General features: G+C 38.2%; 1 protein-coding gene across 1 annotated transcript; it reads right to left on the bottom strand.

Annotated features, from left to right (window-relative positions):
• Positions 1 to 186: 186 nt before the first annotated feature.
• Positions 187 to 17,507, bottom strand: tcf25 (transcription factor 25 (basic helix-loop-helix)). The gene is made up of 18 exons (XM_042500660.1): positions 17,275 to 17,507; positions 15,670 to 15,807; positions 15,478 to 15,549; positions 15,127 to 15,251; positions 13,863 to 13,928; positions 13,673 to 13,755; positions 12,359 to 12,489; positions 11,656 to 11,755; positions 9,710 to 9,803; positions 9,481 to 9,573; positions 7,522 to 7,627; positions 7,251 to 7,410; positions 6,995 to 7,082; positions 5,431 to 5,589; positions 5,254 to 5,344; positions 3,569 to 3,648; positions 3,344 to 3,419; positions 187 to 1,079 (listed from the first exon to the last, which is right to left on the bottom strand). The coding sequence occupies exons 1-18, from the start codon at positions 17,473 to 17,475 to the stop codon at positions 912 to 914; spliced, it is 2,031 nt and encodes a 676-aa protein (XP_042356594.1). The 5' UTR covers positions 17,476 to 17,507; the 3' UTR covers positions 187 to 911.
• Positions 17,508 to 18,366: the final 859 nt, after the last annotated feature.

The raw sequence follows: 18,366 nt of genomic DNA, 5'->3' as shown, positions 1-18,366 counted from the left end.
ATCTGAGTAAATCTGTACAAGATGATTATGGTTACAGCATCCCTTCAACTATTAAATGTAGTTTTTTCAAATTGCTTTTATGGGCGTCAATAATCAAATATTAGTCTGTTTCTTTTATATGAAGATGGTTAAAGATCTAAAAGGACGAGTATGACTTAATGAATATTTGCTATTACCAACACAAAATCCCAGAACAAAAGATTTAATATTTAATTTGTAAAAACAGGCTGAACTGATCTAAAATGCTCGTCTGGTTCAAACAAACATAAAATACGTCCATGTTCAAGTAAAGCAACACTTGTGTTCTATAGGCCTTCAGTTCTGCATTATAGATCACTCTGACCTAAGTCATCGAGAATAAAAACGTTCCTTCTGATGCTGTGGCAAAAAATAAATGTTCGAGCGCCGCAATTTGTATTTGTGAAGCAGAACTTCCATTGAACATAAAAAACAGCTTCAACTTTGCTCTTATTTCATTAATCAGTCCACGGTTTGTAAACATGAATAACTCTTTGAGAGCCAGGAAGCAGAGAAAGAAGAGTAGTGCTCTTTCTGTCTTAGTGCTGCTCACTAACAATGATCGGACATGTTGGAACTGCTAAATGTTTATTACAAATAATACTATCAACTTAAGTGACATGTCAAGTCCAATTAATCGATCTGTTTTCTGAATCTGGAAAAACACGTTCATAATCGAGTTAATTTTTTAAATCAATGCCAGTAAAGCAGAGTAGTGGACAGACTTGTTACACCAAGTCATCTCTTAATTTCATTTCATCACCTTAAAATTGTGATAATTCAAAAAAAAAACTATTTAGTTGAGCCACTCCATCTCTCATTATTTCTTATTAACCCCGTTATTTTTTTTCTAATTGGCATGTTTTTTTTCCACCTGTCTCCTTCCTCCTCTCTCAGTCCCACTCCTCCTCATCTCTGTAGGGGTTGTCCTCTCTCGGTGGCTCTTGAAACCGGATATTTGCCAGCATGTCCCTCATTGCCACCATTAAACGATTCACCTCCTGGTTCAGCTCCTGACCAGCTCTGGCCACTTCCATGTCGTCCTCCTGCCTCGGTCCTCCCTAGTTAAGAAAGGAGGGTTCGGTTAATATACAAATATCTAAAATCAAAGCACTTTTTACGTTAGCATTTAGCCTTTTGAAACTGATGAACGGCATCGCGTTCTGATCTCTGTGGAATTCACCGCTGCCACAGCTATCCAATGCAAGACATTAACCGACACGTTTGATCATTTTCTTGTATTTTATGATTTGTTAAGTGTATTTTAAGAAAACTGTTTAATTGTTACCCAGGTTAAACAGTCTCACCTCACTGGAGGCACTTGATATTGCTGAATAAGGGTATCAGACAATGAGGATTTGTCCTACTTTAAAAAATAAAAAAAATAAGTTTTTGATACTAAATGATACCATTTGAATACACAAATAAACACAGAGTAGCAACCGGTGTTCAAAATTAACCTTTGGATTTAACAGCCTAGAGGTATGGTAGCTTAAACATATGCTTGCGGTGGATGTTTTCACCAGACAAATTAATTAATTGGCCTTTTGGGGCCACATATATATTAGTTTCAGCACATTTAATTGAGATAATAAGGTATTATGTTAAATACAAACTTAAAGAGGTCAGGGAAAAATGTGAAGCAAATTGTTTTAATATATTGATCAATTTAAGCCTGAATACAGTTCAACAAGTTTTGAACATTTTACTGAGGTATTTGCAATTAAATATTTAAGGATCAAACATAAAGCTATATTTGAAGGTTTTGTAAAAATTGGGGGATTAATCATTTCACTTTAAATTCAACCTCCTCTTCAGACTCTCATTTTCTACAGCTAGCACAGGTCATGAAATCTGGCCTTCTGCTGCTGATTGGCAGCGAGTGATAGTTTAGCAGAGTAGCTCGCGGTCTTGAGCGGTTAAAAGTGTATTTAGACTGGTGTCTAAACAAACTTAGAAAAAGACAGCCAGCAGAGGAAAGACAAAGCAAGCCTGCTAATTATACCAAAACACAGTGAGGACTTTCAGAATCGATTTTTAAATGATTTCCCGATCTGCCACCTCTGGAGTAAAGGTATGTTTATGTTTTTGAAACTAAACCTATTTGATTAAGGCGGAGGGAAAGATCATTTTCATGGCTGACAGAACATTCACTGTTGGTAGAGGATTAAATGTAAAATAAAGTCTTCTGTCTTGAAGTCACACACTTGATAAACCACAGTGGTCATCCTTCAACAACCAATCTGCCCGCTGTGGTTTTGTAATTCCACATCTCAGTGTCCTGCTCGACAGTAAAATGCGTTTGTCACCATATGGTAAGCCATATGGAACAAGGGATAAGCAAATATTGTATAGAGTGTATGAGCAGAAAGAGCAAACACTCATTTGTTGCTGAGGACAAAAACAGGGGCTAATGGTGACTCAAGAATTGCGGCAGTTTAAGTTGTGTAATACCATTCAAATTAAATTGATCAGTATATTGCTATTTAAAATAATATAAAATCTAATAATAAGACATGTTAACAGAGTGAATTTCAACAATCAAAAATAAAAGATGCCTTTTTAGTCCAATGGACTGAAATGGACAAAGTCACATTCTCTTTGACAAAAACATATGAAATAATACTGTATACTTTCTTTCAAACATGCAGTCTCAAACACAAAGTGCCCAACATGAGCCCCCAAGGTTAGCCATTAGCAAATGGTTAATTGGTGTGAATATTTCTAAAGTTATTTTAACAAGTTCCCATTTCTGCTTACAGTTCAACATCAAAAGATCTCGTTCCTATAAGAAAATGTCCCAAAATAATTAGGGTCAAGTAAATTTGACTTGGCTCTCTAACCTGTCTCTTTGAATTATGTTAAATAAATATATATACACTCGTCTTACTTCATTATTAAAAAAGAGACAGCAAAGCCATGGCCACAAACAACTTTGCACTTCATGAATGTTGTTATTGTTTTGCTCTTAGTGACACTAGAAAATGGTGAATTAACTGTAACAAGGTCATATGCCTTCTTTGACATTTAGCAATTGTCATCCCCTGAGGGTAACTATGATTTAAGAGGGTCATTAAAGATTTCAGCAATTGTCACACTTGAAAATAGTCAGTTCACAAAGAACTACTCCTTCACTGTGGGCTTACAAGAGGGTGAATTCAGTTTAAAGATGTTTTTGCCCTTTTTGTTACTCATGGAAGACAACAGCATTGTGTGTTTGTGACAGCGCGAATAAGACTCTCCCCTGCACCATGCAACCCCTAATCTATTCATTTTCCAGACCTATTTCCAACCAGAGCTATCTTGCCTGATCCATGCAACTCACCTGAAGGTTGAAGTTTGGCAGCAAAGACCGGAAAAACAGCGACAGTGTACTCTCATTGGTTGCACCACTGTGCTGCCTATACGCAGGGACACAAACATACAGAAATCTCATCACAGTGTAAAAGCAAATTGAGAATAGAAAGCCAGTTGGTTTTTAAACACAATGTGTGTCTTCTTTGACTGAACAATAGAATTTCATGTGCACAGATGTACGTTCCTTAATTACCTCTCTGGTCGGGTGTATGACATCACCGAGTCGAGTGGAGGCAGGGGGTCGAAGCCCATCACAGGCTGACTGGTCACCTCCTGAGGGTATCAAACAAATACACCAGTTTAGAAGCACTTCCTCTATGATGTCTGACTGCAGCGACGAATCAATACAAAAGGGCTAATCAGTATTCTATTAATACGATTGTACCAACTTAAAGCCAGGTGAGGAACCAAGTTTCTTTTTTTTTTAATATTTTATTTTTATGGAAATGCCCAAATATACAACAGAACATGTTGAAGCAGTCAGTTGGTCACCTACACATTCATTCTGTTACAGCACTAATGGAAATACATGTCAGATATCATACAATAACAGCTCAGACATCAGCTTGTGAGGTCAAAAACACAATCCATTTTTTCCAGTATTGCAAAAATTTATCCACCCGGAGATTTAGCGAGAAAGTCATTCTCTCCATATTCTGTATAGTATTCACAGTATCTATCCAGTCAGTCACTGCTGGAGGAACTGCCTGCAGCCACTTTCGTGTTACAGCTTTCTTGCTGGCCGCTAGTAGTATCTTTAACAGATACCTGTCTTGCACTAATGGATAAGCTGCAATATTTCCCAGATAGATTGCAGGAAAGGAGAAGTCAATTCCAACACCAAAAATCTTCTGTATCACCCGTGTCACCCCCCGCCAGTATGACTGAATGACTGGGCACCCCCAAAATATATGGAAATGGCATACCAGCTGTTCTCCGTAGTTCCTCCAGCACAGACCCTGGAACCAAGTTTCACCATCTTTGCTGTGCCAACAATCATATTAAATACCCTCATGGGAGACTTTGGGAGAATCTTGTGTATAACAAAGATTATATGATTGTCTGAAGACCTGTGAGTCAGTTTCAGCCATCTTTATGTACATGAAACTTCCTCTTGGTTCCCTTTTTAGTGTTTTCCTTGTATAACAATTATATTTTAGAGATAAAACAATCTTTGTAAAAATAATTCAATATTTGTTGGATATTTCAAATCTTCTAAATTATCTTTAGCTGAGACTTACCTTCTCCAAACTGTTAGTCAGCAGATGCACTATTGACAGAGGGATGGATGACTTTGACTAGTCTCAGGTCAGACGAATCCCACAAGTTAGTCACACTACAAGAAATGTCAAACCTTTCTCCTTAGAAATAAAAAGGCAAGAGTGGCCACAGAGTGGTGTCTCGGATCTCTAACTGGAGTTTTCGAGGCTGATCTGTGGATGGTTACAGTTAAGAAATATATATCTATAAAATACTGACAACTAATATACAAAATCAAGAAAAAAAGCACTTATGAGAGACTATATTTGTGAATGTGCACTATGTATAATGTCCTTTCAAATTTGATCCATATTTCCCAGTTTTAGCACGAAATCTGATTAAAATCAGGAGGCATTGGAGCACGCACTCATGTACACTGTCAATATCAGACAATCTCTGTTTGGGATTTCAGAGAAGACACATGTTTTTGTGCAATCATTAATTTATTTAACTCCCTAACACTGCCTTGTGAGAATACCTGGAAAACCTGCATAAGAAAATATATATGTGATATTAATCCTTCTGAGACCCATAACACCTCTAGCGTCTATTGAGTGGACTGAGAACATTGTGGTTAAGGTGAATTGTGTGAAAGTGTGGTTGCTGATTGTTTCTTACAAAAGGCAGACTTGAGGTGGCTTCTTTGATCTCAGAGAGGAGGACGTGACGATGGATGTTTCTCGGTGCACTCTGGTACCTCTGCTTTCTCCTGAAACAGAGTGGTGAAGTTAATGCTAATGTATGGAGCATATCTGCACAAAAATGTGGCAACAAAGCAGCTCATTGAGATCTTACTTATTCTGGCAGTCCTCCACCAGAGGGTCTTTGGCATCAACCCGACGCAGCACCTCTTTCACAGACTCTTCCAACCACAGCATCACTGCTGCCTCCCTCCATAGGCTGTGAGTCCTACCCACATACAGAGCCATCAGTTCAGCCAGGGCTGGGGGCTGCCTGGAGACAGAGAGGGTAGGATGAGCTTTTAAAGCATAATAGCTATAGCATGAGAATAAAATAATAGCCATTTGTAGCAATAATAAAGTGAATTTGTTATAGTTATAGGCTATTAAGTATTAAATAATGTTGGGGATCTCTAGGGACACACAATTTTAATGAAGTCCAGAGGGCTACTGTGTGATTATATGCAAGTGTTATATATGTTTTTTTTCTCCCTGTGCAGCCTGGCCTCAACCCAGACTGTCTAAATACACTGTTTGTCCCCACCATCACTACAGTGACGCTGGGGGCACCTTTTAACATGTGAGACACATCAAGCTTTCCAACAAATCCAGTGTAAACCCCATACATCATCATTATTTGATGCTCAGTGCAATGGACACAGTTTAAAGAGTGTGAAAGTCAGCTCAGGTTGGGCAGGATGGGAGGTTGGTTAGGTGCAACAAACAATAGATTTTGACCCAGGACAACGGTGTCGAAGAGCAACAATCAATAACATTGGTTGTTTTTCTTGTGACACACACAGCTGTCTTTTAACCACATTTGTCTCAATCAAAGTCAGGTGTTTGAAGTGACGTCTGTGCTCTCTTGCTAACCCGAACCAAGTCGTTTTATTGCCTAAACCTGACAGCTGATCTCCTCTTACCGCTGACCCCTTCTCCAACAAAACACAATGCAAAAGACTGCCCCTAGTGTCATCTTAGTAATGCCCCGGGCTTCTGCTCAAGCTACAAAATATGCTGGGTAAGGATGAGATCACGTTGCACCGTGTGACCATTTGGTACTTTTAAAACATAGCATAGTTAAAATAAATAGATGAATTTACTTCCATTATCTTTTTTTCCTTCAGATCACACTACAACTGGCTTCCTTTCCTTCAACTCTAGATGGAGATGTGAAAAATGGCTTCTCATGTTTGTTGTGCTCCCAAAAATATTTTAGTTCAGTTAGACACAAGTTGCATACAGTGTAGCTTTTGTCCAGGTCCTCTTTCCCTTCAACTCCATAGATGCCAAAATGTTTTTAAGACAGTGGTGGAGCAAGTCAAATTGTATCCATCGTGCTCACACTTTGCCATCCTCAGCGAAACTCAGTAGCCTTGCTTACAACATAAACGCAACGCACACGTTTACATCTGTTTCACCACCAATTGGCTGAGCTGTGAGACAAGCACAGCTCGGTCAGAAAAACTGTTAAAGGCAATCATAACACAGAGAATTGGATTTAGATTTCAGATTGATTTTACAGCACTGTGACACAATCTCTTAAAAAATAATTATCATCTACGAATCAATTTTCCCCACCACCCCTGATATCAAAAGATTAACTGTACCATGCAACATTCATATCATGAGGTTACATGTCATGGAAAAAAATGTGAAACAAAGGGAGAATACATTACCCTATCTGGCTTTTTGGGCCAAAGAAGGCATGTGAGGCGACTACGGCATCTGGCTGCACGGTACACAGATCCAGTAGAGGAATCAAGACTGCGGAAAACACATTTACAGCAACGTAAGACAGTGAAAGGACACATTTACAACTTCCTTGATTTTAATGGCAAGTAATACCCACAACTTTATCGAGATACTTTTAGTCATGCTGTAAACAATGTGAAGAAGTATTAATCATGTGTAAATCTTAGTGATTAATTTAACCTCCCGGGAACATCATGAGAGCGTTCTGCAGCATCTGGTCAGCTTTGTGTCTTTCTTTGTTGCTTTCTTCAGAATCCACATCTTCCTGCTGACTGAGATGGAAATGGGTAAGTGCAGTCGAGAACGCAAAGTTTGGCAGCTGGGACAGATTTCGGTGCTCCTGAAATACCAAAAAAAAAACCCATCTGTATCTGACTGAAACATTAATGCATACACACACACACATATATACACGTACATGCACACATCTGCATGTTACAGCACACTTTACCTCCCAGTCTTGATGTAACTGGAGGAGAGACTGGTATTCTCTAGAGCGCAGAGTCAGGTAATCGATGAGCAGGAGCATGCAAAGTGGGTCAGAGTCTGGATCCAAACTGGAAAGAGTGAGAAACAAATGATTATGGCAGCCACTTGACCTAACATCTGAATCCAGCACAATTACTCCAGGGTGGAACATTAAAAACAGCATGTGGAACACACTGTTCTATCCTGAAAGGCGCCGCTGGTTATGGCTGTCATTGAGCTTAATTTTGAATGGTTGCAAATCAGTGTGAAATACATTAGATGCCAGACACCAGATAGCATCAACAAACCCACAGCTATTTGCTTTTAGGGTGCAATTTTCAATCTTGAGCTGCAGACCAACTTCAGTAACCAAGGAGTGGCTCTGCTACACACATATTGCTACTGACAATTACAGTAAAAAAAAAACAACAACTGGTTTTCTGTTTCTTTCCTTCAAAATCCACCACATTACTTTAATACTATCTGAGCTGGCATTATGTCAGATAAAATAGTTTTTGTTTGAATAACTGGGGTGTAAATATAAAAGTATTGCTTCTTTTCTCTAAAACACAGTAATGGCCGTGTTAATCACATCGTGTATGTCAAACCATCCTTCAAACTGGTTCTGTTACTAATCATGTAGTCGTTTAAGGCTGACGGTGATTTATTTACTGCTGGTTAGAGAGGGACAGCTGTCAGCTTTTATTTCCGCACTGCTGCTTTACAAAAACACCAGAACATAGCTGTCATTAAGTAAGGAAGCCAGAGTTTGATAAAGTCATAGATAAGCACTGACCGTTGTATGGTGGGCTAATGGCCGCAGCGCCTGGAAAAGCCCTCTTCATACACAATAACGACGGCATGTATGAAGCCTAATGGACAGTAAGTGCCATTTGTACCAGCATGATAGCGGAGGGTCTATATTCTGTAATGCAATTGCATTGTTTTGGGGTTTTATATCATATAGACGTTTGTAACTTTGTAAAGTATATCATCTTGGTCAAACATCATACATTAGCATACATTGCACATTTTACGATTTGGAAGGTAACACATTCAGGTGTTTTCCACCATAACTCTGACCCATTGATCAGTAGCCACACTTGTCACAGAATGAAACAGAAAACCACCTATATTACTTTTTAGCCATTTTCCTACTGCACAAAAAACGTACTAACACCTGCTCTCACATTTGGCTTTTTTGTTTAATGGGAAAGGTTACAATCAACATTTATTCCAGGACAAACTAATCTGCAGTAGCCGTGGACATTTATTGGCTCCAGCTCTGGTCAGCTTCCATCGGCAGATTGAAAGACGTGCACATAAATCACCCTGGTACTAAAAATCCAGACTGGATTCATGAATGCCGTGGCAATATTTATGTGCATTCCTTGTTTACACAAGCACTATGAAAACTTCTTTCTGCACTCAATTTAGATAGAAGATATAATTGAAGAGAAGATATAAAAAAGTGACCACTGTAACATTTTCATTGGCCTCCATGCTGCTTTCTACAGTCTACCAACCTGTTTTAAAGCCTGTCCGTGTCAAACCAGTATAAAACAACAAACGCACGCACGCACACATACACATACATACACGCACGCACACATACACACACACACACACACACACTTGTCAGCTGTAGAGGTGTGTACAGATCTCTAGTCTAGTGGCATTGGAAAAGCAGTCAAACGCGAGAGAAAAGAGCTTCTAAACTTCCAATCTCCCTCTTAATGTTGGAATAGAGTGGTAGTCAGAGATAATGGGAACAGAGTAGATGAGGCAGTTATACAGAAACCGGGGAAGTTATGACTGTAAACAAGGTAAAAGCTTGGTTACTGATCACCCTATAGCTGGAGAAGTGTTTATTGTGACATTTACTGCCTTCGGTTATCTCTTAAGCTCGTCTTTCATAGTGCTACATTTATTTCCTTTGTACCTTAGGATCAGTTTGCAGTACTCTAAAGCCGTCCGTGGGCATCCTCTCTTCTCCAGGAACATCATGTGCTTGTAAAGAGCCAAATAAAATGCCCTGCAAACAGAGATGATTGAATCATTGAATTGCTGAGTCCTTCAAATTCAATTTTAGTTACAAATGATAATCTAGAGTACAACAGATGACTCACAATATCAAAACAAAAAAAAAAGTGGAAAAAGAAACAACAAACCTGTTCTCTGGTCGCAAATAATCAAGTCTGCTGCTACCTGAAGTCAGACTGAATAAAGGGTGAAAGGCGCACTCAAAGCTGTACAAGGCCCTCTCTGAAAAAAAAAACAAAATTAAAAAAATTAATTAAAAATCAATTATATCCACAACAAAAAAATAACATTTCTCAGAGGCATCAGCAAGCTGGGTATGACACAATGTACAGAAAGCAGAATTGAACACATACAACGATGCAGGTGCCGAGCTGTGTCAGTTATGCTCTTCTCACAGATAATCACCTCACCAGCAGAGTTTTGCCCCCAAAGACGAGAAGTTATACCTCTAGTCTTTTATATTACGTGGAAAATTTTAGCTTTGAAATTAAGGAGAGGGCCCGTGAAGTATTGTGCTTTGCCTAGAGCTTTCACTTTGTAATGATCATTGTTTTGTGGGTTTACATCTTAAAAAAGCACACTGATGCTGGGCACTAAATTTATCACAATTATTTAATTTGACAATCTCAAAAAATTAGGAATTATCAGGGATTTGACTAAAGCACTTGCATCAACCTGAGAATGCATCTTAAATGAACATATTCACTCATTTTAATGAGTGAATACTGTGCTCTAAAGAGATGGGTACTGTTAAGATTTTAATGGTATGACTACTCTTGCTGGTACTGCTTATCAAAAAGATACTTTAAATGTACTCTTTTACTATTTGTAATAGGAAAAAATGAAACAAATGAGAAAAAGAATTACAATTGCTTTATTTTCTCTGTATGTATGGAGTATATTTTCATTCTTCAACAGGATTGTTTTGAACAAATCACTGTTATAGACTCTATAATGTGATGATGGAAATGTAAAACGAATTAAATAAACAGCTATTTACTGAAACAACAAAAAATACAACACTAGGGCAACACACGTGGTTCGTGCAGGTGGGCTGCAAAGGATGTAACAGTTGTTAGCAGTTCCTCTGGAGAAAAATCCACACATTTGCTATCTTCAGCAGGTATCGGGATGTCTCCTGGCTTATAGTGATCTCTGCAGTAGAAGACACCTTAACGCTCCTTGTAGATATGAAAAAACAAGAGATAGACTACAAGCATTTATCTGCCTTCGTGTGATGCATGTTTCTGCGCTTACATACAAAAGACTCGTAGCACTTGTGGCAACAAGCATTGTCAAAACAACTCTAGTAAACTGTCACCCGACTAAAAGCAGGATTTATCTGTGTGTGTGTGAGTGTGTGACAGAGAGAGAGAGAGAGAGGCAGAACTGGCTCTGCCCTCCTCCTCGCATGTACAGCAGGCTCTGACACAAAGATCTCTTTTCTGGATATGGAATAGTAAAAACGCATCAGAGACAAATATTTCACTCTAGTTGTATATTACAAAGAGAGTTGGTGAGATAAATAGGAGCAAAGATTACCTTTATGTAGCCTAAATAAAAAGAAAATTGTACTTTCTCCAATACCAACACGAGAACCAATAACATAGAAGTACAATTGTCTTTACATTTTAGGCCTGGGGCCCATTTAATTCTTGGCTTTGGTGCTCAACCCTAGCTAGCAATACACTGATGAAACTAATGCACTACAGTGCAGGGTCTACAGCACCAAATATAAGGTGATTAATTAATATTCACAAATACACAGTATTATACATAGTACAGTGCTGAAAAAAACATTCTTGAAAAGCCAAATAATGCCTGAACAGAGGGACTGTGTCACTTATTGCCTATGCCAAAATATTCACTCTATAAAGGCATATTTTGGACAAAAGGAGCTATTCTTGAGCAAAAAAACAACTCTTTAGGTGAAATGTTTTATAATAGCTTAAGAAATCAGAGCGTCAATTTGCCTTTAAACCACATCAATCAATTGATTTTTTTTAACAGTTTCTGCTTAAAAGTCTTTGGTATGGAATGAATGTGATTTACATAAAGAGACAATGATCCTCACCGATGAGGTCCCTGGCCATCTCCTGATCCTCCTGTATACGGCAGACATCAGAGAGCTGCAGCAGAGAATCAATGTGGTAGGGGTTGAGCTGTAGCAAAGCCTGGAGAGAAGAAAGAAAATAGACAATGGTGAAACTGAAAGAGATGGACATTAAGTCAGAACACAGAAAAGGTTTTCTACAGGATTACGAGGCATGGGTTAAAATTGAATAAAGTGCATATAGCTATCTCTATAGTTTTGTCAGTATGTTTACGTGCACAAACATGCACACTGCCATTGCCCTGCAGAATAACCATAAAGCTCAACATCTAAACTTAAACTCATTAGAGATACAGGCAGCATACATTTAAGCTCAGTGAAATGATGTCTGTTTTGTGTTTTTAATCACTGGTACTAGACGATGCTGAAGTCTCTCCTTAGGTTTTAGGTTTTCAGTCTTATGTGACTTAGAAGTATGTTATTCAAGTTACAGTTGTCCACTGATGACAATGATGGTGATTCAACAGAATCGTTTCATGTTGACTCAAGTGTTGAAAAGGCTGGAATAAAAATACATTGTCAGTCAGTGTTATGTGACTGTTCTTGCCCCCTCATATTACTGATTATTTTATGAACAACAGTCTCACTGCCTCACTAAAAACACCAATGCATCATCATTAAACTGACTGCCACCAAAGTGCACAGAAGAGACAAACTTCTTTACCACGATGTTGTTGGGATCCATGGACTCGACGGCATCCAAGAACTTGAACTGTACTTGTTGGTAGTCCCGACTGTGCTCAAAGGTGAAGTACTGAATGCCGTCCTTTGACTGCAGTAAGGTCATTGAGATTCCTGTAGAGACATTGAATCTGATAAGCAACAGTATGTGACAGATGAGCCCTTGCAAATGATATCAATGCGTATAAATGTCTCATCGTTCCAGCTGTCGCTATAAAAGCAAAAGAATAAAAATGACTAATTAAAGCTAACTGTAGCTGATGACTTACATATAGTGAGTCTGTCTATGCTGCTTCACAACCATTGTGTTACCTGCAGTTTAACAATACTCTTAAAAAGAAGATTATTGCTCAGTTATTATTTATAAAAAACTTTTTGATTGTGCTAAAATAATTCTAATAATGGCATCTGATGGTCAAATGAGAATTCTCACAGAGCTTTAAAGCAAGCTGCAAGACATCCTAGATTTTTGTGGTGATAGAACAATGTTATAGCATTATGGAGCTGTTGGATGTCACAGTCTGAATCTCTGATCATGCTGTTGCTGCTGGGCAATTCTGGTAATGTATTTTGATCTTGATTATAAGGCCATGTTGGTCATACTTTTATATTCATGGGGATCACAAGATAGTCATCATGTATTATTCTTATTGCTGCTCACTGAGTCTGTGATAATCTGGCTAATGTTATTTCATGTTTGGTCTTCATGTTGCACTCTGTATTGCAAAATGCATTGCTTTTCAGGGACAAATAAAGTTGAAAGTTGAAGTTGAAGGTTGAGAGAGTCAGCAACTATACTGAACAAAGTACTAGTGTACTGATAAGTCTTGGTTTTTCACTTTAATTGCTATCAAAGTATACATTTGTGGGAAAAAGGAATGACTTACAGATTTCATAATGCATCAATAATGACTTTCAGTGTAACAAGGAAACATTCACCCTGTACTTTACACTTTACGCCTCCCATTCATTTGAACGTCGGAAATTTGCTAGGCTGCAGCTGTGGTGCTGCAGGCGGAGGTAAAAAAAATTTAAATTAATGTAGTGGCCTGTGGGGCGAAGTTAAAACTGATTCAAGAAACGAAATCTGACGTCACTGCTGCGGTCTGATTGCTGGTTACATCAGCAATCAGACCGGAAAGGCGCATGCAGTCCACTGGAACAAGTTATAGTCTCTTTCTATTTTAAAAAATGATTATGAGTAACAGAAATTAAGTCTGCTTTAACATATTCTGTGCATCCTCCTATGAAGGAGGTCACGGAGGTGTAATTTAGATGACAGTAAAGAAAAGTCTACCTGGGCGGCTGAAGCGAGGCCAGCTTTCCTTAGGACTGGTCATCCAGGTGCTACGGTGAAACTGTCTGTTTCTCTGTCGAGGTCTTTCAGAAAATAAATAAATTTTTTTAAAAAAGCACAAAAATATACAGTGTAAGTGCAGATATTAAAATCGAAACAATCCAACAAACTTTTTCACTTTTCTTTTTACCTTTGATCTCCCTGAACAGCTCGAGCCCCAAAATATCTCTTCAGCTCTGTCTCTGGGTTGAGGTTCCTAATGAATTGACACAAGAAATGACGTTAAGATCTTGACAGGCTGAAAGGCAATGTGTGCCAGCCGATGAAACACATTCCAAGGAAAACACAGGGGATATCTGATTTGATATTTTCAACATGTTTGCTTTAGACTACTCTACCACATAAATGCAAAAACCCACAATCAAAAACAACAAACAAACAAAGAACAACATAATTCTGATATAATTTTTCTGTGATTTTCAAGCTCTAACATTTACAAGTTGACTGGTAACCATACCGGAGAAATAGTTTACATATGGAAGACGAGATTAAATAAGTAATCACTGGGACACCTAATCCAAGTCTCATAGTTGGTAATAGTGTGTCACTGTACAGAAATGTTTTGAAGTTAGCAGCAAAGCCAACTCTTAAACAAAAACGTCTCATGTAATATATGACAGACACTCCATCAATGACATAATGGCCGTGCAGAGGTTGCACATTTAATTTTGGGCAGCAGCTCATGAAATCACATGTAAACATCTAATTAAAATGGTGAGCTCTGATGTCACTGGTTGTGTGGCCAGATGTTCAACACATCTAAACAATATTCACAATATGATTGATATGAGCTGTGTGTCACTTGGCTGTTTGTTGTACTTTATTTTTGATTGTTGGTGATGTTGTTGCGGAGCACTTTGTCGTGATGTCTGTCTGCTGTTGTAATGCCTTTTTGTTGTGGCTGTATTTTTCTGACAGTTGCCACGGACACAGAGAGTTTCTGAGAGGATAAATGAACTAAGTAACATGTTTTAAACCTTTTGCAATTCTGTGTTGAGTCAGTGCAGTGCATCCTCTGAGCTAGACAGTCTGCAAATCATGTCATTTTTTTGAGTGAGCCAAGCACCATCACATGGTGACAATTAGGAATCACAGAAATATATATTCCTCAATAATAAGTGAGACTACTCAAGTCAACTTAGCTGTGCACTGCAAAAGTGTTATTTTTGTATTACTACTCTAATAAACATCCATGTATGTGTCAGCTTTAGTGTATCGAACACAACAACTACTGGGAGTAATACAGTACACTGGAAACCAGAGTGTTGTGTGCGTGTAAATGTACAGATTAATATTTGTGTCACAAGCCAAGGCGAGCCTGGGAGGTGTAGAAAAAAAGATATCTGATCTGAGTCTATCTACTTTGTCTACATGAGAGATGTTGGTCTCATCACCTGTGCTCCACGTGTAGCACAGATCTTCTGTCGCAGCCTCCACAATCTTCATTTTGCAAACTCACACCATTGGAGTTCTCCAGGTTCTCCAGCAATAAATCAATGTTATCTTCTGGTGCAGCCTCCTAAAATTCATTTTAAAAAAGACAATGTTTACTTGTTGTTCCCTTGCCAAAATAAGCTAGTTTTGTATGGTGTGACTGTATTTTCTGGTTCTGAAGAATTATTGAAAGACAGTGTTATAATCAGCAAAATACTTTAAATTCCAGGTAATGAAAGCTGACGAAAACATAAATAAACTGGTCATTAAATATGTTATAATTTATTGTAATTCTTCTAAAACACATTTACCTGTACATTTTCTGATGTCACTTTTGTCTTTTTCTTTTTCTTCTTCTTTTTAACTTTATCTCCAGACAAAGACTGTTAAAAAAGAGAGATGACAGTTTAATCTACAAAAGATGTACATTTAAATCAGAAGACTATCTAAGTCAAATCAGAGGATCACAGACAGTCATGGTTACCATGTTGCTTCATCTTTACCTTTGTAGACACTTCCTCTTGTAGTTTCTCATCATCTCTGTTCTTATCCTTTTCTGTGCTACTTGTTTTATTTCCATCTGGTTTCTCCGCCTCTTCATCGGGTGAGATGTGCTCTGCCTCATTGTCTGCATCACCTATCTAATAAGATGTAATATTGGCAAGAGGCATGTTAGGTAAAGCAGCGCTATAAGTGCTATAAAAATGCATAGTTAGATGGAACATTGCAAAAAGATTTGACCAATGTTGAGACAACAAAACCACCAGTCATGGATTGGATTTGTGGTTTGTGGCGTGAATAAATAGTAATTTAAAATTCAGTTTAAAGGTCTTTTAACTGGCTGGTGTGAACAGCTCACACATTTTGCTGTGACAAAAAACAAACTTAAAGGCTAGTGGCATTTTGTCATACATTCAGGATCAGCCTTATTGGCAAAGTTTTTGAGCACATAAAAAGGAATCTGACTCTGTTTTTTGTTGCTCTGAATGTACATACACATCTTAAAACAAGTACAACAAATCTGAATAAGGTAAGCACAAATGTTTGACTACTAGCTCCAGGTAGAGTGCAAAAGGTGCTGGAAAATACAATGACAAATGTACCATTACTACCATATCCGCAACTGAAAAAAAATGAACACAAAGTTTTAAAAGTCATGCATTAATTTAGTAAGTCATGCTTTATGATTCTGACAAGGGATACAGTTGCTGCAAAGTAGGTGTGAGCTTAATATAATAATGTAATGTCTGAGTTACAGTGATCCTTTGCTTTATAAAATCAAATGTCTAAATATGTGTTTAGAGCTAAACATTTTGGAAACCTTGCCCTCACTAATCTTGACATGTTTAAAGCCATAAATCAGTCTCTACAGATGACTGATGCCATCATAATTATATTTAGCCCCTGAGTCCAATATGTTTCGCATCTGTCCCCATTTGTACTTTGAAACTTTTAATCTTGGTGCCCATCTTGTACTCTTTAGCATAAGAGAAATTTTATTGCTATGTGACCTTCTAGGTTAAATAAATAATAAATAAATAATAAATAAACTATATACATATTTCATCAAGTTTCTATGTACTTTTTTTTTATATCATCGTTATCTCAGGTAAGGCCTGTACGTATGCATCAACTTGACTTTTTTAGTTTGAACATTCACATCTGTCCAAAATTTGATTACAAATTAATAGATACTTGTCTCTTTACCTCAAAACCGGAGAGGGGCAAGTCGCTTGCGGGGAAGATTTTATTTAACTATAGTTGTGTCTTTATTTTGTGTCATTTTGAGTACAGTTTGAAGCTCGTAAACGTGCGCTTGTACACAGTATTGGACATTTTTTTGTCAGTGTTTTCTTATGTTTGTGTCTGTGCACTTCTTCCCAGTGATCTTCTACAATGACAGTCTGCTAGACAACTTTGCAGTCAAGTATCAGAGTTTAACAGGTTGGCTAGACAAGATGGGAAAAGAGCTAACGTTCACGCCACAAAGCTAGCTTGATTTAGCAAAGTTTACCAACAGAGAGCTCGCTGTAAAACACCAGAAACACGTGACAACGTTGTGTTTAAAGCAGCATGTAGCTGGTTAGGGAGTTACACTATCACCTTACCAATTCATAAATGTTGCTGACGTTTTTCTGCGCCTTGTTTTTCTTTGCCTTTCGGCTGCTAGCTTTGCTATCAGACGGTGGAGAAACATTAGCCGTGTCCAGCTGCTCCTCCGGGCTGTCACCCAAAGTTAGATCCCCGAGGTCCAGGGCCTCCTGACCCCGCTGTTTCCCTCGGAGCCTCCGCAGAGCCCGGGTAGACATTGTCTACTGTTCATGGGACACATACACGTCAATATTCTCGATTAAGTCGTTTCTGTGTTGATGACAGGCAAAGCAAACCAATGCAATGAGGGTCAATTGCATTGGTTTCTTCTTCTTCGTCTTCCTGTGAAGCTTCTGGGCCCGTTACTGCCCTCCACTGGATAAAATTAGAGAAATTTTATTGCTATGTGACCTTCTAGGTTAAATAAATAATAAATAAATAATAAATAAACTATATACATATTTCATCAAGTTTCTATGTACTTTTTTTTATATCATCGTTATCTCAGGTAAGGCCTGTACGTATGCATCAACTTGACTTTTTTAGTTTGAACATTCACATCTGTCCAAAATTTGATTACAAATTAATAGATACTTGTCTCTTTACCTCAAAACCGAGGGGGGGGCAGGCGCTTGCGGGGGAGATTTTTATTTAACTATAGTTGTGTCTTTATTTTGTGTCATTTTGAGTACAGTTTGAAGCTCGTGAACGTGCGCTTGTACACAGTATTGGACATTTTTTTGTCAGTGTTTTCTTATGTTTGTGTCTGTGCACTTCTTCCCAGTGATCTTCTACAATGACAGTCTGCTAGACAACTTTGCAGTCAAGTATCAGAGTTTAACAGCTGGCTAGACAAGATGGGAAAAGAGCTAACGTTCACGCCACAAAGCTAGCTTGATTTAGCAAAGTTTACCAACAGAGAGCTCGCTGTAAACACACCAGAAACACGTGACAACGTTGTGTTTAAAGCAGCATGTAGCTGGTTAGGGAGTTACACTATCACCTTACCAATTCATAAATGTTGCTGACGTTTTTCTGCGCCTTGTTTTTCTTTGCCTTTCGGCTGCTAGCTTTGCTATCAGACGGTGGAGAAACATTAGCCGTGTCCA

This window comes from Plectropomus leopardus, chromosome 1 (genome assembly GCF_008729295.1).
Source record: "Plectropomus leopardus isolate mb chromosome 1, YSFRI_Pleo_2.0, whole genome shotgun sequence".
Taxonomy (NCBI): Eukaryota; Metazoa; Chordata; class Actinopteri; order Perciformes; family Serranidae; genus Plectropomus; species Plectropomus leopardus.
The sequence above is the reverse complement of the archived record's forward strand: the minus strand, read 5'-3'. Positions and strand labels throughout refer to the sequence as shown.

Excerpts from the sequence above, each read along its gene's own strand:
- tcf25 (XM_042500660.1), bottom strand. The coding sequence starts at position 17,475 with ATGTCTACCCGGGCTCTGCGGAGGCTCCGAGGGAAACAGCGGGGTCAG. Across the intron at positions 13,756-13,862 it reads GCTGTTCAGGGAGATCAAAG|ACCTCGACAGAGAAACAGAC; the intron begins GTAAAAAGAAAA and ends ATTTTCTGAAAG. Across the intron at positions 1,080-3,343 it reads TGCCAAACTTCAACCTTCAG|GGAGGACCGAGGCAGGAGGA; the intron begins GTGAGTTGCATG and ends TTTCTTAACTAG.